The sequence below is a fragment of the Triturus cristatus genome, chromosome 3_1, assembly GCF_964204655.1.
Source record: "Triturus cristatus chromosome 3_1, aTriCri1.1, whole genome shotgun sequence".
Lineage (NCBI taxonomy): Eukaryota > Metazoa > Chordata > Amphibia > Caudata > Salamandridae > Triturus > Triturus cristatus.
Genome location: NC_140583.1, coordinates 877,971,389 through 877,996,638, shown reverse-complemented (window position 1 = coordinate 877,996,638; position 25,250 = coordinate 877,971,389). Strand labels below are relative to the sequence as shown.

Genomic DNA, 25,250 nt, shown 5'->3' with positions numbered 1-25,250 from the left:
TTTAGGATATATGTAGATGACTTTATCCTTTTGTATTTGAGTATGTGTATAAGTAAGATATTGAGCAAAATATGTTTTTTAATATATTTCAGTGGTATGTATGACGCATTTGCCTGTGTGTCAGAGGAAATATGCACTACGGGCGACTTGCATCAGTAAGTATCACCATGTATATTAAGAAACAAAAGAGCAACACAAAAATAGCTACAAGATGCAATATGTTCAGTTACATTTAATCTTTCCTAGTGTTTGGTGCTCATCACATCTATATTCTAATGCAATATTGAAAAACAATCAGATAAGAATTTCCGTATGGTGGTACTTAGTTATGTTTGTAGTAGGTCACAGTGATTTAGTTTAGGCGGATGATGAAGCAAATATTATCTAGTGAACCTACACAAAACCCTGAGTTGGACTCACTTTTTGAAACGCCCTCCTTATGAATCGAGGAGTGTGAAAGTTGTAAACCGACTTTTGTGACAAGTGTAAAGACCACAAGAAACATTTTAATAGACAGTGAAGAAAGAATAAAGTTGACATGTACCCGTAAGTATGTATATTCATAATATTTACCAATGTTTGCACTATTTCCAGAAAACTTGGGCTGGCTATTCAACAAGAAGCAATAAAGCCAACACTTCAGATTTTGCAGGAGCATGATAAAAAGAAAAAGTCTGTAAGTATAGGCATGCTTTTCATCTTACCAGACATAGCTCACAACAACAAGTGCTATTTTGTTTATCTGATAACAATTATATGTTTGAAGAGATGTCAGTCTATTTCATTGTTAACTGGTTGTTGGTTTAATAACCTGTTTTACAAGAAGTAGTCCGATCTAAAAGTAGCTCAATAGAGATCAAACAAGTGATGAAAACAAACATCTAGAGCATTGAAAGCAGTATTAAAATCCCCAAACTCTTTCCCTAAAACGAAAGACGTGCCAACATACATGAGGAAATGCAACAAAAAGGAACATGATTTTCGAAAATTTCCATATTTTATAGTTACAGAAAACAAATTGTTCCTAAGTAACCTAAGGAACAATTTGTATTTCTTCATGTATGTTGTCACGTCTTTCGTTTTAGGGAAAGAGTGCAACATTAGGTATCCTTGCATCTTTTATTTTTGGGGAACACTAAAAATATTTTGTCATGAAGGCAATATTACTTACAGAAAAAACGGTGTAAATAATTGCACATAATCACATTTGTGCTAGATCTCCCAGAGTATCAACTCCAGTATTGAACATTTTCACATTGCTATTCTGGACAGTATAAAAGAGAAAAGATGCCCATGTTGCCTTTTTGCATGTAAATGAGACATCGGATGGTTTTAGAGAGAGGGCAGAAGAGAGAGGGGCGAGGCTTGCAGAGAAGCAAGATGGCCGATCATTGAGAGGGCTCCGTCGGCCGCAGAATAATCCTATACAATCCTATCACTCAGAGAGCTCAAACATATTCGGCAGAAGTGGAAAATAGGTGCTGCGGAGGCAGGAGTCGGCAGAGACGAAAAGTGCTGATTTAGTCACAGGAAAACCGAAGAAATTAGACGCGGAGCAGTGATCTGGGCCCGGCCGTGAGGCTGAGGGAAGCTGGCCTACACGTGTGCTGTGCCTGATTCTGCAACAAGGTGAGACATGACCTATGGAGGAGGGAGAGCACAAGGAATAGTGCTAATGCTGACAACAGCCAGAACCTGAGGCTGTCAGAGCATTCTGTTGCTGGGCCCGCGGGCCGTGTCTCTGGGGCGCGCTGTCCTGCCGCGGCCGGAACTCAACTACCGCAGGGACGAGGCCTGAGTCATTAGTAAAGGGGCCGGGACGGGTCCCTAATCCTCCCAGGGCGAGCTGTGGCCTACGGTGCCCTAAATTGTTCGAAAGCCCCATGGGTGCTGCTGAAGGCTTGCAGGGCCTGGGGGCAGCTTATGCGTGACCCGGCGGCCGCTTGCTCCATTTGAGCGGTCGGCTGAACGGCAACATTGTGGACTAGGGAGTGTTTTGGGGCCCTGAGCCAATACGTGAGGCACCACTGAAGCGGGGACGATGCGACAGAGCCGGCAGTAATTGGGGCCCTGAGCCATGCCGAAAGTAAACACCATTGCTGGGCCGACCTAGCCAGGGGGCCTAGACATTCCCAATGAGGCGCATGGATTGACTGCGGAGGCTGGGCTGCTTGTGACGGGGGATTCGCGCTTGGTTCCCCAGACTGTCTGAGCTAATTGGGGCAATACCAGAAGGCCACAAATAGAAACGGAATACATACACCTGAGGAGTGTGAGACAGAGGCGCTAGCAGCTAGAGGTTGGAGTCTTGTCGCTCATCGCTTAATCCCAGTTCAAGTAATTGTTGCGTGTCTCGAAAAAAAACGAAGCTTACTTTAAACTGAGTATGTACTGTCACCGATAAGGTCACACCTGGAGAGGGGGATCTGGGCACACCGCAGGGTTGGATGGTGCGTGGGAGCAGTCTTCGCCCCCTACGGATGAAAATGAGGCGCACTACCAACTACCTCGCAGAGTACAAACAACTCTGGGGCTGAGAGCATGTGCTAACTCTAGCTTGAGGAAATTAGGTAATAAATAACTGAATAGTAAACAGCATGGACTACTCTTTTTGCTTCACCGAAGCTGATTCTGTCGACTGAGGTAGCATGGGGAAGCACAATGCCAAGCAATCGAAGCTCTCCTTCAAAAACAAAAGGCTCACCAGACATATGGACAATGAAGCAGACACTGATTCGGAGCAGTGCATGCGGGAAGGAGCAGAGGGAAGTAGCGATGATCTCAGTACTTTGTTGCTGGATATGAACTCAAGCTTAAAAACTATCGATATCAAGTAGGATATACTCACCTCCCAGCTAGATCAGGTCAAGAAGCAAGTAGACACCCACGAGACTTGACTGGATCAGCTGGAAAACCACTCCACAGAAGTACGCAAATTTCAAATGGAAACTAAAGAATAATGGACAAAATACTCACCATTATCAGGGCCAAAAATGACCGATCGCGTAGAAACAATGTCCGAATAACAGACACTCCGTAAACAACAGCAATTTTCAAGATGGAAACATTTGTTGAAGAACTGCTGCGTGACCTATTCAGCCCAGAACTTTCAGTGATGTTGATAGTTGAGAGGGCCCATCGTTCATTGGGCCCCAGACCTCCTGTTGGGGCCATGCCAAGGCCAATTTTAGCACGCCTATTAAATTACCATGATCGGGACACCATCCTGCGCTTGGCTAGAGAGAGAGGACGCATAAACCACAAGGGACATAACATCTTGTTTTACCCGGACTTCACGCCCGCTGTTCAGGCAGCAAGACGTGAATTTGTGCCAATAAAACGGATCCTGAGGCAAGCAAAAATACCGTATGCACTGCTCTATCCGGCCACATTGAAGGTTGCCTTTGATGGGTCCATACACCACTTTACGAATGCTAAATCTGCCATGAAATTCGTCAATCATGTTGGAGGCCAGCGACGAACAGACAAGAAAACCCACTGAGGGCTCCTCAGAATTCGCACTCGGTGACAATGTTAATTAACAGCAAGTTGTTATGGCTAACGATCCTTTGCTAGCAGGTAACAACCGCTCCATTTTATCAATAGCAACGAATCTGCGGCTATAAGCCGGGGTTGACTCTAATGCACAACTAATGTTCTATGGCTCTCAGCTCTCACACACACGAGTGGTCACCCTGCCTTTGGGCAGGGTCGTACGCCGGTGTAGTCATGCCACAGGGAGAACTCCCATTTCTTGTCTCCAGATACTAAGTTTGTTTGAGGGGGAGGGATTCAATGCTCAGCATATTTAGGGTGTTGGTGTTGGTGAGGGAGTGAAGGGATTGTTAATTCAGTCAATCGGGTCCGTGATCTACTTAGGCAGTTGACGACAATAAGCATCAGATCTCGATCACCTCAGATTCATATCCTGCAGTTAGATATACATCTACATTTACTGACGACACAATCAGACACACATCTAGACATTCGTTTCCCACTGAGACAAGACTTTCTGCTGGACTACCAAAACACCAAAGGCAGTTCGCCATGACGTCTTATAATTTCCAAACTTGGAATGTTAGGGGAGTAAATGACTACCAGAAGATCACGCTCACACACTCTTATCTAACTAGACACAATATTGATATTTACTTCATGCAAGAAACGCACTTGAACAGCACTTCTAACGCTAAACTAAGCAATAAACGCTGGGGCTTCATCTACTCCTCCATTTACTCCAACTTCGCCAGCGGGGTGTCTATACTGATCAGACATGGGGCAGCCTGGTTGACAACTGTTTCACATGTCGATCCAGAAGGAAGATATGTGGTACTGGGCGGTAGGCTAGGTGCAGTAAATATAACCTTGGTGGCAATATATGGACCAAATACTGACTCGCTTGACATTTTCCATACAGTTTGGGCTAAAATTAACATGGTGGGCTATGACTCTATCATTTGGGGAGGAAACTTCAATGCTCTGATGGATGACGCTATGGACAGAAGGGGAGGTTCCTGTAAACTACACCCTCATTCAAATATAGCACTTAACAATATCACAGCAGAGGGCAACATGTCGGACATCTGGCGTCATTGGCACCCAGTCACGACTGAAGGTACTTGCATCACGGCACACCACAATACCTGGTCATGGTTAGATTATTGCCTAGTGTCCTGAAATATAGCCGCCTGGACAACAGATGTCAAACATCTGCCCAGGACTCTGTCAGACCACGCTCTTGTCCAACTACAATTGTCCATACCAGAGGGACCACCGCAGATAACTAACTGGAAACTCCCCCAGCACACCCTTACAGACACTGTCTTTCAGGAGAAAATCAGTGGGGACATAGCAGAATTCTTCTCCATTAATACAGGCACGGTGCAAACACAGGCCACTTTGTGGGAAGCCTTCAAGGCTGTAAGTCGTGGGACATGTATATCCAGACAAGCTGGTGTTCTGAGATACATCAGGCAATCCCTCAAAAGACTGGAAACAAACATTAGAGCTCTAGAACTGCAATATTATTGCACTGGCAATACAAACTTACTGGGGTCAATGAAGTAAAATTAATGGGTAAATTCACACAGGCCAGACGGTATGGCGAAGTAGACAGTCAGGGCAAGACTTTAGCTAATATTTTACGTCCCCATAACAATGTTACTTTCATTTTAGAGATCCTAGACGACAACCGGGAAACGGTTAGGGATCCCTAGGAAATACTCGACCAATTCACAAAATTCTATGCCATTCAGTACACTTCTTCTTCTGGCACAATATCTATGGATCTTCTGTCTTTTCTTGATTCCATCGAGCTGCTGTGGCTAGGCAAGGCACACAGAACCTACTTAGATGAACCCTTCACTACAGAAGACATTATGCAAATAATAAACAGCCTATCCTCTGACAAAGCTCCAGGATCTGACGAGCTGACAGCAGCCTTTTATAAAAGTTATGCAGAACAAGTAGTGCAGCAGCTCGTGACACTTTATGGGAAAGCGGAAGAAACTGGGATAAAGAGAGACAGCAGCCTTGCTTTCGAGATTGCAGTGAATAAAATGTCCCAAGTGTGAGTGCAAATGTAATAGAAAATTGTACATTCAGTGTGCAATTATCTTGGGAAAACTATGTGTGAATTTTCTCTGAAAATATGATTTTTCCTGGATGGAAATAAATGCCTAATTGTATTCCCTATTTTTGGGTATAAATATCCACCCAGAAGTAGGATTTAGGAGATCTCACCCCCATACACATTGGGGTTAGAGTCCCTTACAAATGAATTTACAACTTTAAAGTTACTACAATTTACAATGTTAGGTTTCAAGTCCCTGGTAAGACACACTCCTCCATCATCCCCAGTCCCTCCTTGGAGAAACTGGGGACCCACTCATCACAATTCCCACCCATTTGGGAGACTTCTGGAGTCAGTGGAGCAGCAGGAAGAAGGAGTACTGTGTTGTTCTTGGATGGCTCTGAAATGGCCTACTTCCTGTTCCTGTATGCCATATCCAGGCCCGTGAATTTTTTTATTTATGCTGGAGAAATCTGTGAAAATCCAATACTTCGTGTTACACAAAATTCATGAAATTTCTTGAAATTATGCACTTCACAATTTCATATAACATTTTAAAATAAAGCACGTTTCACAAATTAAAAAAGCATAATGAGATAAAAGAGGGAGGCTAGTTTGCCAAGATAATACCTCACAAACCAGTCTCCTGCCAGTATTTTGCTAGACTAGGTACGTACATTTCACTTTTAAAGCATAATTGTACAAAATGTTCATGGAATTTCAAGAAAGAAAATGACCAGTCGAAGGAACAAACAAATAAATAAAAACGTTGGAAGGGGGCTTGATCAGGAAAGGTGGGGATCTGCATGGTGAGCAAGCCACACCAGCACCTAGACAGGCCACCTCTGTGCAACTTGGCTCTTGCCAGCCCTGCTGTACCTAACGTGCTGCTGCTCACCTCCTCCATCTTTTCTTATTAGCAGCTTTCTTTTCTGTAGCTGCGCCTCCTTGGTGCCCCAGGTTGGTGTTGCTTTCTGCCAGGGGCTTAACTCTACCTTGTAAATAAGGCACCCTTTCACACGGTGTTTAGCAAGAGAAGTGAGGGCAATGGGTGTTGCGTTGGGCGTTCCACCGCATCACCCATTGATTTTGATGCTGCCTCCTATTTACAAGGGCAGCGTAAATAGGAAGCAGCGCCAAAATTAGGACCAGGAAAAACCTGGTCTTAAACAGGCTAAATGAGGAGAAATGCTTTGTTTCTCCTTATTTTTGCTGTTTCCATGTGTACTGCCTTGTGCAGCACACAATGAAACAGCAAATTGTCTATGATTGTTTATGTGCAGGAAGGTCCTCCTTCCTGCACATAACCAATCATTTTGAAAAAATGCCTTTTTGCAATTTCTATGTGTGCTGCACACATAGTAGTTACAAAACAGCAGTTAAAAGATTGTTTATGTGCAGAAAGGGGTACCTTCCTGCACATAAACCATCTTCCCTTGCACTATGGTGCCAGGGTGCCTGCGTTGGCACGAGGCAGCTAAAGTTAGCACCACTGCAGGGAGAAATGCGGGGCTACACCATATTCTAGTAAATATGGTGCAGCCCTGTGTTTCTAAAGTGACAAAGTGTGTTGTTAGTCTTCTTGGCTTAACGACACGCTTCACCAATTTATTGTAAATGTGCCCCCTTGTATCTTAATGCAATATGTATGAGCATTTATACGTCAGATATAGCAGCACTCTATTCTGCTACAAATAATCACATAAAAACAGGGCTTTCTTCTATGATTTTTCACTTCTCACTTATATGGTAACAAGTTGTAAACAGGTTTTTACACCACAGCCACACAGATGTATTTAAGAACCTCAGCAATGGAACTGTGGTACACTTACATAACAACCGAACTACAGCAATAATATCTTGAACATCATACTCTTTTCAAAGTGTTATTATACATTTGGTTCACGTGATTCTTTACAAGAGGCCCATAAAGAAAGAGTGGACTATTGTCACACAATGCTTCATTGTGTAAGCACTGCATAGCTTGTCTCCTGTAAAAAAAAAAACATACATGTTAATCACTCCATACAAACTAGAGTCATACAGGTGTAAACCTTCTTTTGGGTATATTTTTCTTTCTTCCTTACCCAATCAAATGAATGTCAAGATATTCTTAAAGTCCAGAGTTAACGATCTATGTTAGTATGGTTAGAGTCAGATTTAGTTGTCTGCTAGAGTATGTATAACTATAAAAAATGTATGAAAGAGGTCAAAGACGTGGTTATCCTTGCCCCTTTTTTAGAGACGTTGTGCTAGCCCCCCCCTTCAAAGTAGTTCTTTTGCTCATAACGAATAGAGACATTTTTAAAGCAGACGCTCTGTCAAATACAATATGAAGAGGGATGCATGGTTTATTGGCAGGGAGGGATTTTTTATTATAAAGTCATTGTAGTGAAAAATCCTCAAACAAGGAGAGCGGTGCCGTCACTGAAGCATGAGAATTGGACATGAATTCTCATGCTTCGGTGACTGCGCCACACCCCCTTTAGAGGATTTCTCCCTACAGCCTTATTTAAATTGATGATGCTGTGTGCTGAACTATCCAATGACGCCTTGATATCTCTCCCATTATTTGCATAACCGAACTTCGTTGAACATACCCTACCAATGGGAATATTAACAGACAGCAATCACAATTTTTTTGCTCCCTCTGTCCTGATGATGACCTTTTAAATTGTGAAAGGTTGAAACACCATCAACTGCATTCTGACTGAAAAACAAATATATTGTGCATTGACACATATGTATATATATGAACTGTCTTTGTGTTCACGAGCACTGTAGGTTCACTTTGCACATTAAGCACTTTGCATTAATCCTTGATGCTGCCCTTAATCGAGTATACATATAGATATATTTAGAAAAACATTACATAATATATTTTGGATCATTGTTGGCCATATCATTTTTGCAATTAATTTATATATGCAATGCATTGGTTTCTAGTATTGTGAAAATGATAGAAATTGGTCATTGTAAATAATGCCTCTTGGGACACTGTTGTGAGATATCTACATATTAGAACTGACATGGGCACTCCAACAGGTAAAATGCTCTCTCCCTGTTGCAATAGGTCAATATTTTATTTATTTTCATGGTGACCTCGGTGCCAGATTTAGGGTTTTTATTAGGTTTTGTTTGGCAGCATACACTACATCCTCCACATGGAAAATGGCCATTGGTTTTGGGTAGGCCCCGTAAGATCTCTGTGTATTTATGATACAAAAGAGGGGGACTACAAACCGTTGCATCAATCCTCAAAATAGACATTTATCAGGAACATTGGGAGGCAATGTTGACCTACTTCAGTGCCAGATTTAGGGTATTGCCAGATTTAGAGTCTTAGTGGCATTTGTTTGGCAGCATACACCACATTGTCAACATGGAAATTGGCAATTGGTTTGGGTAAGCCCCATAGGATCTTTCTGTGTATTTATAATAGAGAAGATTGGGAGCACTACTGACCATTGCATCAATCCTCTAAATAAGAGACATTTTTGCAGAAAGATTGGGAGACAATGTTGATCTCCTTCGCCAACACTTGAATTTGAGGTATAACTATTATAAGAAGGTGGGACTAGGACAGGCTCTATAATAACCTCTCTCTCCCCCTTTTGTTAGTAAAACTAAAAAGAATGCCTGGGCTTACTCAAGGCCCGCTTGTGGTAATCCTGTGAGGTTTATGTTCACATCTCTTTTCTATGTTTGTTATCAAATATGCATTGCCTGTATTTGGTATATTGTATAATATCCCTGTGCTGCATCATTTTGCCTCAGCAGTTGTGATGTATTTTAGCTTTCACATATTCCTACAGAACACTGGATTTTTTAACCCAGGCTTTCAAGGTTCAGTATCACAATCTATGTACTGTGTGCCCACTAAATAACCTAAGCAACTTTGCAACCTTAGTTATGAAATGAACATAATTGGGTCACCTGAACTGAATCATGTATCCACTTTCCAACCCATGAACAAGCCTTAGTAAGCCAAAATGTACTCACAGACACTGACAATGTGGTGCTATGTATTCCATATCAATGCCTTTGTGCCTAGAAGCCATGAAACATACTTCAGTCTCAGCATGAATGCAGATTTGACTTCTTTTGGGCTTGTGCCAGATTGGAACCGTTTTCTCCACGTTTCTGGCTGAAACAATTCAATGGAATTTGGAAAACCTAGATTATTTTTAAAATCCTTGAGCCTAGTTCACATTAAACACTATGGAACACAGTTATGAACTCTTCGATTTCTTTTTTTGCGTTCTCACTTCCAAACCACCATAGTTTATAGGCTTCACAAGGCATAACCACAAGAACCATTTTGGTTTGGTCAAAAGACGACCAGTCAGAAATGATGAAACAAGCTGATGCTTTAGCAATTCTGAAAGACAACCTTTGTACCACCCAGAATCAGCTATTGTGTTTAGGCCGTTCTAGTTGGCTACTGGGCAGCCAGTCAAAAAGATTGTCATCCCCCAGACCTAACTACGCTTTTCAGGCTCTTGCACACAGAAGGAGCAGGTCCAGGGTCGGACTGTGATAGAAAATAGGTCGAGGCACCAGAAAAAAAGTGGCCCAATTAGTGAACCAGTGAGCAAGAAAGTGGCCCACATTTGCAAATCATGGCAGTTTCAAATTTGTAGACTGCATGGATCTAAACTTGCTGCAGGCAATGTTTTTGGTAATATTACAGAAATCAACAATAAAAACTGGCCCACCAGACCACAAAACCGGCTCAAAAGCAACCAGTTGACTGGTCCACATACTGACCTATCTGACCAGCCCTTAGGGCACTGCCAGACAGCCCTATAGGAAACTCAGACCGTGAGCATAACTGCAGAACACCAGCAGTAGTCCGTTGTCCGGGGTTGTAGTTGAACATCACCTGCATATATCTCTTGAAAATGGCAGACCCAACCAAGATTCTGTATCCAAATCCATGGACACAGAAATAATAGGTAGTGTCCAAGGCTTGTTACATTGTATACCAGTGTTATGTTGGAATTTAGGCACCAGACAAGGGAAGGCTGAAGTTGCAAGGTATGCTGTTATTTCAAAAGTCACTCTGGAAGCATTTCATAATTAATGCATACTTTGCAAATCATGCAAGTCAAATACTTTTCACGTGCAGTGCTCAATTTGTAAAACAACAAGGTCCTAATTAGGATGTCGGGTGGATTTGCTTCCGCCCGACACCATTGCGGAAAGGAATCACCCGACCTTAGGTCGGAAGTTCCAAACGCACTATTACGATGCAACCGGCCATAGGGCGGTCGGAAACTTCCATTTCACAATGGAAGCTTGTGCGGTGGGTGGAAAACACCTGCAGCACAACTTCCATTGTGAAATGCATGGTTGTAAACATCCCTGCATGGTGTATACACGTTATAATATCAACAGTATGCGTTACTGTATGTAAAGAACAAACAATTAAAACAGTGGTCAAATGGTGTTTTCCTTCTTTATGGATTTATTCGGTGATCAGATGTCCAGCCAACACGTGTTTCGTCATGGTGTGAACCCACAACTTCTTCAGGGCTATTGGACACAAGTCAGAAATTGAAAATCTCTCTGCCGGTTGTAATTCCGTCCCGGCTGAAATGGGGGTGAGTCAATCCCAGCGATTCTGGTGCTATACTTTATCGGCTACGAGTGTACTCGCTTACATTCAACTCGCCACTCCCAGTACTGGATGCTGGTACTTACCTCATTTAACTTATTGTCCTTCCTGGGATTGACTCACCCCCATTTGACCACTGTTTTAATTGTTTGTTCTTTACATACAGTAACGCATACTGTTGATATTATAACTTGTGCACAGGTCATCTGTATTACTTGCTATTAGACTTCGGTCGTCTTAGGGGGTTTAGGGTTTTTCCCCCTATCTGTAGCACCGTACGAATTGACACTAACGTCCACACGCAGAGGCGCCATTGCATACCGCATCACTTCAAACCCCTTACAATTTTTATCCCTGCATAGTGTGGCAGATACCTCACGTTGCCTGCCAGATAGTACAAGGATGTTGAGGGGAGCACCAGGGCAGTATGCAGAGGCTGCGGAGGGATGGAGGCCCTGCTAGGTGCCCCAAAAGAGACTTTCCGACAGCAGTTCCATGTAGGAATGGCCGACATGAAACTACTATCAGAAAGTGCCATCGTCATCCCGATGGTGGAAATGCTGTCCTTAACGAACTATGATGCCGTTCCGACTGACTGAAAGTTCTTTGACCCCGTCGGAACCATGTTGGATTCTCCTGCAGGTTTAAACTCCGACCACCATCATCCTAATACGGCAGTTGGACTTTAAACCTACTATTTTGGCCGGATAGCCTCCGACCGACATCGTAATCGGGCCCTATGTGTTGGGGTGCAAAGCTGTGCTCAGAAGCCCCCAGCCTCCGCTATTGAATGTTGACATGCTGAATACCAATGCTGTGTATGATTCCACCCAGTACCTCTTTCATCGCCACATACCGCCTGGACTTTTATCTCAATCTTGCAGGTTCTTTTTCATCTTTGCTCGCTCCACTTGTTACTGTTTTCTCATCTTTCTTTTCCTCTTTCTTATTATCGTTTCTCCTTTTTTTCTTGCATTAGTCAAAGTCTAGTGCCAGTCCCTAAAAATGAGTCCCGCTTGGTCCCACCTGCTACCCCCAGCTAAAACTAAGCACTGTTTACTTATCACAATTGAATTGCTGTAGATCTTGTAAACATAATATTCAATGAAAGACAAGTGAGTTCTCAATTCCATGGGTGAAATCCGGCAGTGGCAGACTTTATCAGGGTAAAATGCCTTGTAAAAAAGCAACACGTGAGCAGTCCGGTGATATAAATGCTGAATTCTGAGGTGGGGGACATGGAATGGGAGGTATTTACTACACCCCGTAAATATCACACCACTGGCTCTCAGTGTTTAGCTCTCCTTGGGTTCGCTTTGTTCGCCTTAAGTTGGCAGGGTATGCCCAGATGCGGGTCTCTTGCTCACTTCGCCAATGGATTCAAGCTAGCCTGGCTGATGAGGGGTGCTACCATGAAACAAGTCCCAGGATGCTTGTTTCCAGTTCAGGGAAGACCTGGCTTGGCAGTTCGGGCTGGATTGTTCCCATGAGGCACATGGTCAAGACTGATTTGCATATAGCTTGGTCTAAACTGAGGTGGCAAAGTGAGCTAAAGAATGATGATGGATTCAACCCAGGTCTGTGACTGGGGGTTAGTGTCTGAAAAGTTTCAGCGCTCCATCCATCATCTCCTTGTGTTTGCTCAGTATTTAGCAGGCATGGTAAATAACTCAACTTGTTCTATTGTATTCGGATTCAGGCCCTCTGTGTTCTTTAAATCCACAAAAGAAAAGCGTTTATGACATACAGTAAATTATTGCGGACAATTCTATTAATCGAGAGTCAAATGAAGTCCTGGTTTATGAAGTGAGAAGCAAGAAACAGGACTTAATAAACAAGCAGCTGCTTAGGCAAATAAACCCTACTACATATTGTTCTTTACATGTTTTAAAATGGCCTTATAATTAGCTGTATTTGTAATTATAAATTGATATAGGTGACTTTGTAAAGTCAAACGTCTCTCTAACTATCTTTATTTCTAACATTTCACATTATCTTGTGTTTTCTTTTTCCTCTCATTTTTTTTTCTGAAAGAATGTCTTAAACAAATGGTATTGGTGTTTGGCAGTGGTTGCAAATCATTAGTGTTCCTTCTAAAAATACACTTCCTGCTAAAAACTATTGGGTTAATCTAAAAAAGCAATGCTTGTTTTCAATGCTTTTTTTCCATGTTTAAGCTCGACAACGAAGTTGAGAAGACTACAAGACCTGTCATTAACAACTGGAAGAAACAGATAAAGGTACGTTGTGACATTTTGTAACTGCATAATTCATTCATGTTTATATAAAACAGTCTCCTCAGCACCTTGTTAAGTACTGTGCTTTGGCATTTTGCAGCTCTGTCCTGAAACATGAATATGCCAATGCATAGTTGTTTAAGGTTTGCTGGGAATAAATGGGTTTCCGACACTCATTGCAGCTTAATGGAAGTCTTTCTTCACATATCAGTGACACAACCAAGTCTTTCTCCATGTGGCTGTTTAAATATAGTGAAGGTAAAAAATAGCAAATATGGCTATCCATAAATATGTTCTAATGGACTAGCCTATGTTGTTCTGTAGTGGATATTTTGGAGGAGAGTGAAAATCTATGTTAAATGTAGAGTGTTCTCTTCACATAAATAGTTTTGCCATTATATATCGATGTCTCTGTCTGCATCCTAAAACTTCCAATATTTCTTGCCTTTCTGGTGTGAGAGAGCATTGAAAATTATACTTAATTTAGCTAGTCAGTTCATGCACTATGTTAGGGAAGTAGCTTTTGTGTTACTGCCTGTGGCTTACCTAGTTTGCCATGGGCTCCTAGTTCAAGCAAAGTAACTCAGCCCCATTGCAATCTGTCAGCTGCCCGACACACCTCAACCACCTTCGACATAGTCTGCATCTGTTATTTCAAAACTCACTTCCATTGTCATACACAGACTATCATATTTCCACTTCTTGCACTGCATTTCTGCTAGTCAAACCTTCACCCTAAAAATCCTTACTAAAGCCAATAGGTTTGGTCCTTGTAACGTTCATGCACCCAAAGAAATAACACGCAGGAACCCCAGAGTCACACTGGTGTGTTCACATAGGCACATGCCTCAAGCTGCACTGACACAGGCATAGCCTTACTCTGCACTCATACTTTCAAACTGTAGACCACTTACAAAAGACAATGTTATTATTACATTTGCACAGAGGCACTCCTCACAATGCACTCACAAACTATGGAGGCTATCCTGCACTCACACAAGCTCACTGCTCACACACAGGTACACCACTCACAAGGAAGGAGCAGAGTTGGGACAGATGGTGGCATAGGAGGCACAGGTTGATCATCAGGTGCATTGATCCACTAGTGTAATTTAAAGCTGTTGAGGTAAGCTACACTGAAGCCTAAATGTCCACTGAGGTTATCTAATATAGCCTTAGAGCCCACCGTAGCGGGCTCTACCAGCCATTAATGGCCCGGTCCAGCGTTAACGGCCCAAGGCAAGGTCCTTTAACAAGGGAGCAGGCCTTTAATTTAATGGCTGATAAAGCCCGTTACCAAGGGCTCTAAGGCTATTAGAACATTCCACCCCTAGAGGGTAGAATGTTCCAATTTTAACAAAAGGCCTCAATGAGCCCGAGCGGGTTAAAAAAAACAGGCTCCATGAGCCTTTGTTCACAGCAATAGCTGTGAACAAACATTGGAATGTTAATGCTCCAGACTTCTACCAGTCATTAGAAACCCGGAGCACTCCATTGTCTTCAAGGGAGCGCTCAACATTCCAACGTTCTAATCTCCCATCAGTCACACTTGAACCAGCTCTGCAGACTATGTGAGTCTGATCTTTGTGTACTTTTATGGGGAAGAGTCTTGGTATTAAAAAAAGTCCCACTTGCATTCTAAAACACAAGGTGGTGGCTTTCTTTGTAGTGCAAGCATATGCTAAAATAAAGAAAAAAAACAAAATAAACAAAAATATGCCACCTAAATGTGGAGAGCATGTGCTTTAACAAAAAACAATTAAAAAGTAAAGTGTTGCACTGGTCTGCCATCTCGGAACAGTAAACAATGAAAGAGTTCCAGAATACCATTCCCAGATGGTGTTAACGAATGTAGCAGTGATGCCTGGCACTTGTATAGTAAATTTGGAGTCCAGTAGCAGTGACAGAGGAGCTGCTGGTACTCTCATTACCCTGGGCAGCACCATTTAACACCTTCTATAGAAACAACAAATAAGCAGCACTTCACATTTGGTACAAGTGTGAGGAATAGCACTGGGAAGTACATGTGCTAGCCAGACTTACATGCATAGCAAGATTTTCATACACAAAACAGAGACAGCAAGATGCAAGTGTACATGCTTCCCTCACACCCATAGAACACATACAGATCTGAACAGAGACAATGCAAGGTTCCTTTGCATGCATAGAACATGGACAGCATTTGTAGCAGCAGACAAAGCATTTGGGTAAACACACGCACACACACACACACACACACACACACACACACACACACACACACACACACACACACACACACACAGTGTTCCGCATTTGGCAGCAGTATAAGGTCACCTCACACACAGCTAAGGTACACAACGGTCAGAAGCTGTGCAAGCTAAGAAATCCTCACGCACAAACCCAGTATCACAATGGCAGCAGCATCTAAGCTTATTTTAGGCACAGAATACCCAGAGAAAAGTATAGAGGTGGGTGAGCCACAGAAGGCTCGATCCAGATGCCAGGCTCTTCTACTTGTGGTCCTCTTGAGCCCTCAAACCCTATATGAGCTGGGCTATCATGTGTATTCTGCCTGCTACGCACACTCTGACCTCATGCACCTGGAATTGAAAACAAAGCATTGCACTTTGATGTAAAAAAAGAGAGAAAGAGATATCAATCTGCTGGCTCCATTAGACAATGCGAAACCAGAAAATCTAGGATCAAACCCAGCTTGGTCACTTGACCAAAATGGGTAATCGTAGGCAAATATTTTATTTTATTTTGCCTCCTAAATTTTCATTATTACATATTAGAAATGCTTGAAATATGTGAGGTTGTGTCCTGTAAACAAACCTCTCTTATATTTGACCTGATGGGCTATAATGTTGTTTCGTGTACAATAAGGCACACATGACAACTGGCTTGGCTTTTAGTTCACTAATGGTATTGTCGTCGGGGTAGGGGGTAAGGACATGAATGTTTCTAAGTTTGTGTGAAAACTGTCACTTTTAATAAATGCCTCTTAATACAGTGATATAATCTGATGTAGTAAATTGAAACGCGTGTTAGAGAAATACACTTTTGAATTTTGAAGACACTTTATGATATAATTTACATAATAATTGCTGCACAATGTCCATGCCAAATATGGTTCAGCTCATGTCTGTGCTCTTAGAGCCAAGACGTGCTTTAACTCTTAGAACCAAGATGGACTCTTATGGGCAAAATAGACCCTTGAACCGGCTGTCCCTGTTAATTTGTTGGCTTGCCTTTCTCTACTACAGTACTGTTCATAACAGTTACTCAAGTCGTTCCTCTCTTAGTATCTTGCTCTGGGGAACAACCTCCTTTTCCCCGAGATTATGGGTGATTTCCACAGGTCGCAGAAGAATAACTCTTGATACTTCTGGTTTTGATAAGGAAGAAGTGTTCATTAGTGACCCCAAGAAGTTGTTTTGAAGTTGCAAACGATGTTTAAATAATTCATTTTCTCAGTTCCACCACTCAGTTATAAGTAAGTCTATGTTCTTTAGTAACCACCATTGTCTGCCCTCCACCAGTCAGGCTGAACCCAGTGATTATTGTGGCTGTCTGTGCTTCAGAATCCACGCAGCAGCATGGGCACAACTTCTTCTTTTAGCTCTGCTGGCGGCAAGCAGCCAAGGCCAAATGGTGCGCACTCTTCATTTACAAAAGTGAGCATGTGCACTGCTCAGCCCTTGAGTGTGCGCGCAATGAGTCCTTTGCAGTCCTTCCGCAGGTGCTTTAGCGAATTCTGCTACTCAGAGTCTGACTCCCATAACTGAGGAAATTGGACGTAACTAGCAGTAAGCTTGCAGTGATGTAAGAGCTCCTGTGGCCCTAGTAGGTAGTGGTGCTTAAGCAATTTTCAGACTGGGCATGCTGCCATCAATGTTACATCACCAAACTCATAAGGATTCTGAAAAATCCAAGCCTCATACAAAGAGCAAGTGTAGCATAGGAGTTACGCCCATTCAGCAAGAGAGTGGTAAGGGTGTAGTATGAAGCTTGTGTTGCCTTTTGGAGCTCACTGTCACATTTATATTGCTAAAGAATGGTGTGCTAGTACACTGGAAAATAGCACATTTTCCATTGAAATGACCACTGAATTTTCACAAACATACAGTTTTACTCATTGAACTATATTTTACACAAACAGAAATGTCTGGAAATTGGGATTGCAGTGACTATTTGTCATTTGCACAACACCAAGTGAAGTGTCTTGATTTGTTTTGATCCTATTAAAATCTTTGTTTCATTACTCTTCAGAATTAGAAAAAAGTGTTTTATTTGTGCTTTCCAACTGTTTCTTTAAAAAAAAAACATATATTTGTACAGTTAATTTATATTTTGTTGTGTTAAGAGAAAACAACATCCTAAAGCCTTTCCTTTCACACCGGCACGTTTGTCACATAGTTCACTTTACAAAATCCTTACTCTGCAGTAAAAGAATGAAAAGTAAACAATAGTCTCCCTGTTATAGTTAGAAATTTGTCTGAAGACTACACAGATGTGACCTCTGTCTTTGAACGCACAGCAAATATGACAAGAAAAAAAACAAAATATTAAGTCATCTTTAATGCTCATTCACTTTTAGAGTTCCAGCATGGGTATTTTGGGGGTACTAGAGCACCCCCTGCACTCCCATGTCCAGCACCTATGCTATTAGACGCCATTTCAGGCTCAAGAGGCTGTTGTAGTTGCGCCTCCTTCCACATCTGGGACCTGGTACATTGCACCGGCTGCACCATTGGCAGCTAGACCCCTGGTCTCTGCAGTTAAAGGGGCCTTACTACAATCCCAAAGATATATTTTTTTCACAGACATAATTTCCGATTCTGATAATGTAAAAAAACTGAAGGAGATTGTGCCAAGTTTTGTGGGCAAACCCCACTTTTTTCATCCCGTGCTTTTGTTGCCATGGTGAATTTTCGTCCAGCAGTTTTTGAGAAACACTAAAAAATAGATATCCTCGGCATCGGAGCACATTCTAATGTTTTTATGTCAGGATACTGTACACAGAAATGTTGTGTCCTAAATATCTTTAGGAAATCCACCTTTTCTGAATGGTCACTTCAGATTTTCTGTCCTTTACTGGTCCCTATATTTTTGCTGACTTTAGAACTCTGTGCACTTTATGCCTACTAACCAACAGTAAAGTTCCTGCACTCCCCCTTTAAATGTAGTCGAATTGGCCCACTTCTAATTGGCATATTTAACCTGCCAATTAGTCATTCGCATATGGTACAAAGTGTATCAATTGCCTGTAAGTCAAATGTCACTAGTAGACTGCAGCACTTATTATGCCAACTACTACAGTAGTAGTGCAACCATGGCTTCAGGCCTAACATTGTACCCTGACTATAGCAGTTTAAAAACTGCAATTCAACATGTCAAAAATAAACCCTTTTGAAAGGTAAAAACCTTCCCTTTAAATAATAATAAGGCACCCTGTGTGGACCTTGCTGTGCACAAAGCAGGGTGCATGGTATTTAAAAGTAGAACATCCAGAAATGTAACGTTAGCATGTCCTTACAGTGACTAGCAACCAAAAGCTATTTTCACTGTGACAAGGCTAGCTGTCCTATGTAGAAAACTAGATTACATATTAAAATACTAATACAGTGTATCGGGAATGGGACCAGCTAGAAAAATAACTAAACACCTTTTTTTAATAGTTGTTAAAAATCCAATTAAACTCTGAAGTTGGATTTCTAAGAAATATTAGGAAAAATAAGATTTTCTCTGCCAGAGGTTCATTAAGGTTAATTTGCATTGTCTCCCCAGCCTCTCCCAGCCAGTAGTTAGCCTTGAATAGATGTGAAATGCCTCACAGCAGCAAACAATAGGGTGACTTGAAAGAACAGAGATGACTCCTCTGAACTCTGGAGAAAATTCTTTGTGAGGGTTGTGTAGATCCTTTTTGACACTACAGCGTCAAATCCTGCTTGAGTGCCAAATCCTGCATGAAAGGGCTGCCAAGACAGTTCTTGTGGATCCACTCTCTACTTGCTGTAGGACTCTGCTTTTGTCCTACAAGACTTCTGTCTGGGTTTTGTTGTGACCACAGTAGCCGCCTCAAACTGGATTTTAGTGTTAAAGGTTTGAGGACACCAGAATGATCATAGTACACTCCCCATACACAACTGCAACCCTCAAATCCCATGTTTAGTGTGGTTATCAACAATTACCATTTTGAAAATGCCTAAAGTGGTTAGGGTAGGCCATGAGAACGTATACCCCATTGGTAAGGGCATTCCCAGGAGTCATTCCTACCTACTGACTAGTGCCAGGCATAAATGTAGCACCTCCAATCACCCACTTCGAGACACTTTCTGGACCTGGTTGCAAGAGGACTGGACCTGCTGCCAGTGATTTGAGAGGAGCCCTGAAGGACTGGATCTGCTTCTTTGTGTACCCAGGACAAAGAATTCGACTCCAAGGGTGAGTTGCCTGACCTCCTGTGTGGCTATGGGGAGACATCAAGCTTCAGGAAACCTTTTCCTGGAAGGAACCAGCTGACCAGTGGCAAATGACCAGGACTAGACGCTGCTGTTGGCCTCTGTCTCATACCTTGTGAGTCATTAAGTGCCTACCTTGAGGTCCTGGGGGGCTTTAGAAGTGTACTCATATGGTGGATTGGGACTTACAGGACATAGGGCCTGATTTATAATTTGGAATATGATCTGTCATTACGCGAGGGGGACAAAGTAGATTACTCTGTACCCCTGGTGGAAGTACCATCTGAAGAATTTATAAATGACCACCAAGTAGGCATTTCCTGTCAATGCATTTCTTTATTTTGTACAGGGCTGCATCAACATGACACAGCCCTGCACCAAACAGTTTTATTTTTTTATTTTCAAAAAGCAAATCCCAAAATGGCTGCTACACTGATGTTTTTGGGGATTGAGTTGAATTCAGGGGGGATTGTGTCATGACTTCCAAGTAACAAGTTGGAAATGCTGAATGGGCTGATTGATGAGCATTGAAGGGAAGGAAGTGTGACTGGTGCAAAAGGTGTCGGGTCATTTGAATTCTGTAGATAGAGTCATGTCCCTGGGGCATGCAATTTGTACGAGCTTTGCATTTGTGATGCAGGGGGAGGTAAAATCACATAATAGAATTTGATTGTCCAACTGAGTGTAGGACGATTTATTGGGATGGAAGCGTTTCATGGGAAGGTGGCGGAGCAATTGTGTGTGGAGGTATGTTATGACAAGAGCTGAGCTAATGGGTTGTTTGCTTTTTTGGTAGGTGCTCCTTGTGCGGAGTTACACTGGTGGGGTATATGGATTTGCAATCATTCCTTAGAGAAGTGGGCTGGAGTGCAGGCTGAGAGGCAATTTGGAGACATCCAGCTGGGGCTGGGAAAAGATGATTTCAAGGTGCATTGGGTTGGCCTTGGTGGGATGCTTTGGAGGCAACTGGTGCCAGCCTTGTGGGAGTACAAGGCAAATTGGGGCAAGCCTGATGTTTCAGTCATTAATCTGGGGGAGAATGGCTTGGTGCAATCTACTGGGTTGGATTTGTAGAAATCCATGAAGCTGGACTTGGAAATGCTGAAAGTCAACTGAGGTTCCACAGATGTGTTCTGGACTAGACTGTTGCCTAGGAGGGTGTGGCGGGGCATACAGCAGCCGGCTGCAATAAACAGAACCAGGAACTAGTTCAATATGGAGATGACTAGTTTCTGCAGGTGCTAGACTCTAAACTATCCAGGTGAAAAACCAAAACACTCAAGGCTAGATTTATCAAAGTGTTGCATTGCCCTTATGTCAAGCAAGACAACGCAAGGGCAATGCAACACTAAAGTCAGATTTCCCAAGCCATGCACGGCTACCTTGCGTGGGCCTCCAGTGCTTGGTAAATTTAGAATAGGGCCACAGGGATTATGTAACAGAGGAGGACCAAATTATGTGGCATAATGCGGCACATTTTGTGATAGTATTACTTCATTATTTTGTCATTTTTAGACCCAGTAACAGTGTCTGGAAAAGGAGATCACCTTCTTAGTACCAATTTAACTGCCAAATACTGCCATAGGATACCGAAAGATGATCAGTCAACCTTTGCGCAAATCCTTCAGGTGCTCAGCAACCGGAGTTGCCATATTTTTGGGAACTTTTGATCCATTTCACCGAGAATCATTTTTTTGCTAAAATCTGTAGATTAAGCAGCAGATGAGGGAATATGTGGCAAATGCAGCAAATCCATAACTATGTGAAAATCGCTTTGGGCGCAGAATCACATAAATCAAGTGGCAATAATCTAGAGTAACCCAAAGCAGCGCAAGTCACTGCCCTGGGTTACTCTGCCAAGGGAGGCATTCCATGAGAGGAGCGTGGGTGTTCCTACGCATCCACCCATACATTTGGCACATTCCCAGATTTACCATGAGTGGTAGACATGGGAATGCCTCAATATGCTATGCCTTCTCATTTATTCCTCTTTCGATGCGTGCTGTGTTCTCCATTCTGTAAGGTGTCTTGCTGCATTGCATACAATATTGATACATCTGCCCCATAGTTCTGATGGGGCCTGTAACCACTGTTATATTTCTATCTCTATGTTTTTTGCGTGATGTAACTGCTTGGTTTCTAACAGTAGAGACTCTGCTAGCTCAACTACTGCAAGACCCTTGGCTTAACAGCATCAGTAACTGATTTTTCATACCCCGGGCTGAAATAACCACCTGAGTCACATCTGTTTATAATGCGTCTTGTTATGCACCAATAAAACGATCCTGACTCACACTATCAGTGATACAGCTTAGCTTCTCAACTGCATGCATTACTGAGCAATCATTGACTACATACAATGTAAATGAATTTGAAGGGTATGTCTGTAGCGAGAGGAGGTATGGGGCTGAAACATGTTTGCTCCTTCCCTTATTCAGAAGAAAATGACGCTACAAAGAAATGTTCTTATATCCTTTGTGTCAACTGACTGATATTAAGTAGCATATTTTTTGAGAAGTAATTTCCTGAGTTTAGCAATTATTGGGATGTTAATGCATTTCTACAGGTATAATAGACACGTGTGTGCCCACTCACAGTGCCATAATACCTGGTAATAGTGATGTCAAGATATTAAATACTGAAATAGAATCATTTAAAAATAGTATTCTAAAGTGCTGCAAGCCTTTTCAGACCTTAAACATGTAATGGTATTGATTTGTAGTAAACAACTTCGATTCTGGTTTAGACATCTCTTAAACCCTGAATTGGTGTGACTGCTCTCCTCACCAGCTGAACACCCTACACCAAGATATTGTATATGAATGAGTGCTGATTGGATACGCAGTGTGATAATCTAACTTGCCACCTGCTTTGTTGTTTATATGATAATTCTGAACCTTAAAAGTGCATGGGGGAATTTTCCCCTTATAAACATTGATTAAAGGAGACTGAGAATAGCCACCACAATCTTTATCAAATTTCCTGAAACCATCCACAATACAATCTAAATTGAATATTTTTTCCAAAATCATAATCTCCATTTTCTCAGCAATACCTGTTTGATTTGCTTTTTACATCTTTTTTTGTTCGGTTTATCCATAAAACAGTAGAGCAGTAGTTCAGCAATGATATATAGTTCATGCAGTTTCTGCTAAAGGTCTGTTACATTGTAATTCATGATCACTAGATGATCAGCATATATAATACAGGGATTATGGAAACCTCCCATTTTAGGTGAATTTGAATTAGCATTTCCTAAAACTGAAGGGAGGTCTGTTCAATACAAACTAAATAGTGTCAGGGCAAGCACACACCCTGTCCTAAACCATTTTATATGTTTATATCTACTGATAGGTGTCCATTCTGATCAATCTATGCTTGTTCCCAGTTATCTGCAGGGGCAAACGTGATGGCATAGTACAGTTCTTTAAATATCACCACATGATCTCTCTCACTACCCAGTCAAATGTTTTATGTAAATCCATAAAACAGATGCAGAATCTTCCATTCAGTTCAAATAACTTTCATAAAAAGCCCTCCAAGAAAAATAATGGTCCGCCATGGAGCAGCTTTCCCTGAATCCTCTTTTTTCTATAAAGAGAAGTTTATTCTCTGTTTCCCACTCTTCTAATTGATATAATAATCCTTTCATAAATACTTTTGAAATGACATCTGTCATACTAATAGGTCTGTAATGGCACAGCAGACTGCTATTGCCCTTCTTATGTTTGCGATTCGGACCCTTCAGTCAATTTGGTGTGCCTCCAGTTTCAGCTACCCATTAGAAGGATGTGTCAATCACCCAATCAATATTACCTTAAATTATAAGTGCCAGGAGATTGCCAGGCCTGACATTATAGGTTAACATGAGTGGCTGGATTAGAGTCTGTTTTTGGGATTCTATAAGTATCTAAATGCCTTGACTACTCGTCTTCCCTAATACTACAGACCAAAAATGTGGTAGTAGTGTCAAAAGACCATTCACTAACTTCCAGAATTTATTCTGGCCTTGTAGAGCAATGGCTTCATTTACAATTGCCCATTTCCTGTTATAATAACTTATCTTTTTCCTTCTAATGATAACTTACATTCCTTCCTAAGGTTAATTATCACATTCAATCTCTAGGCTCCATTCACTTTTTACCTACTTTGTTAAGGTACTTATGCTTCTTTAAGACATTCAGAGAAATTATGAAACCATTCCCTGCATACTTTCATATAGCTTTTTGACTCCTATTATAAGTAGTGCAAACTTTAATTTGTAACTGGGTAACAAGAGTATTTATTATATCTTCATACCACTTTATTTTATCATTTCTTAATAATAATTAACCATAGTCCTCTTGGGTACCAAGGGAAACTGAGAGCTCTTGCTGTTGAGTTGCAGTGATCCTTACTGACAGCATATGTGGATAATATACTTCAACTTTTAGAAAATTCAGAAACAATATAGTTGTTTCTATATGTGTGCTGTGCTGCTGTGGTAATCACTGCTGTTTGTGAAGAATTGAAACAAAATTGGCATTGATACAATTATATAATCAATTGGGCAGGACTGGAATCCTTCAAAGAAAGTTTGATAAGGCGAAGATTCATCATGCTGCGTCCATTTAGGCAAATCAAACCATTATTAGATATCCAATTACTCATGAGGCTATCTTTCATTCAGGTACCACATAAATGAAAAAATGCCACAGGTATCACGACAAGCTGCCAATAAATCATCTAATATTTCACCAGTTCTACCAGAGACCAACCTCAGGTTAAAGTTACCAGCTAATATTGTAACTGCATATGATACTCTAATTTAAGTTTATTTAAAGCGCTATCCATTTCCAAGTTATGAGTTTCAAAATCTTCAAAATTACTTACCCTGAGAGTGCTTTTTGGTGAGTAGCATGCAACTCCGGAACCTAAAAGGATTAGTGGTGGAGGAGGGAAGAGTCCCCTACTCTGCACACCTTCAAGAAGAGCCTCAAGACCTGGCTCTTTGACTGATCTGGAGCTACACCCCATCCCCCCCCAGCACCTTGAGACCCTCACGGGTGAGTAGCGGGCTTTACAAAACCCTGATTGATTGATTGATTGATTGATCATGGAGATGATTGTAGTAACATGAGGTTTGGGATGAGTCAAAGGAGGGATATATCAAGGAAAAATTCAGAAAGGGTTGTTTGGGAGATCATAGTAGTACAATTAGGTTTGGAGTGAGCTAGGTGAGATAGAGGAAGGAAGGGTCTAGAAAGGGTTATTTTGGAGATCATAGCAGTAGAATAAGGTTGGGTACAGCTAAAAGAAGAAGCCTCGCGTTAGGACATAAAAAAGATTGGGAAAGTATCTATGACAACTGCGGCTCCAGAGTAAAGTCCCTCCCT

The 25,250-nt window shown here is 41.8% G+C and overlaps 1 protein-coding gene across 10 annotated transcripts in view; it reads left to right on the top strand.

The window, feature by feature from the left end:
- Nucleotides 1-25,250, top strand: part of NOSTRIN (nitric oxide synthase trafficking) — a 365,313-nt gene that overhangs the window by 71,862 nt on the left and 268,201 nt on the right. For all 10 annotated transcript variants that reach the window (XM_085645377.1, XM_085645374.1, XM_085645376.1 and 7 more), the window contains 3 exons: nt 93-155; nt 595-676; nt 13,370-13,432. In XM_085645377.1, coding sequence (XP_085501503.1) covers nt 93-155; nt 595-676; nt 13,370-13,432 — 208 coding nt within the window. The remainder of the gene's footprint in view (nt 1-92; nt 156-594; nt 677-13,369; nt 13,433-25,250) is intronic.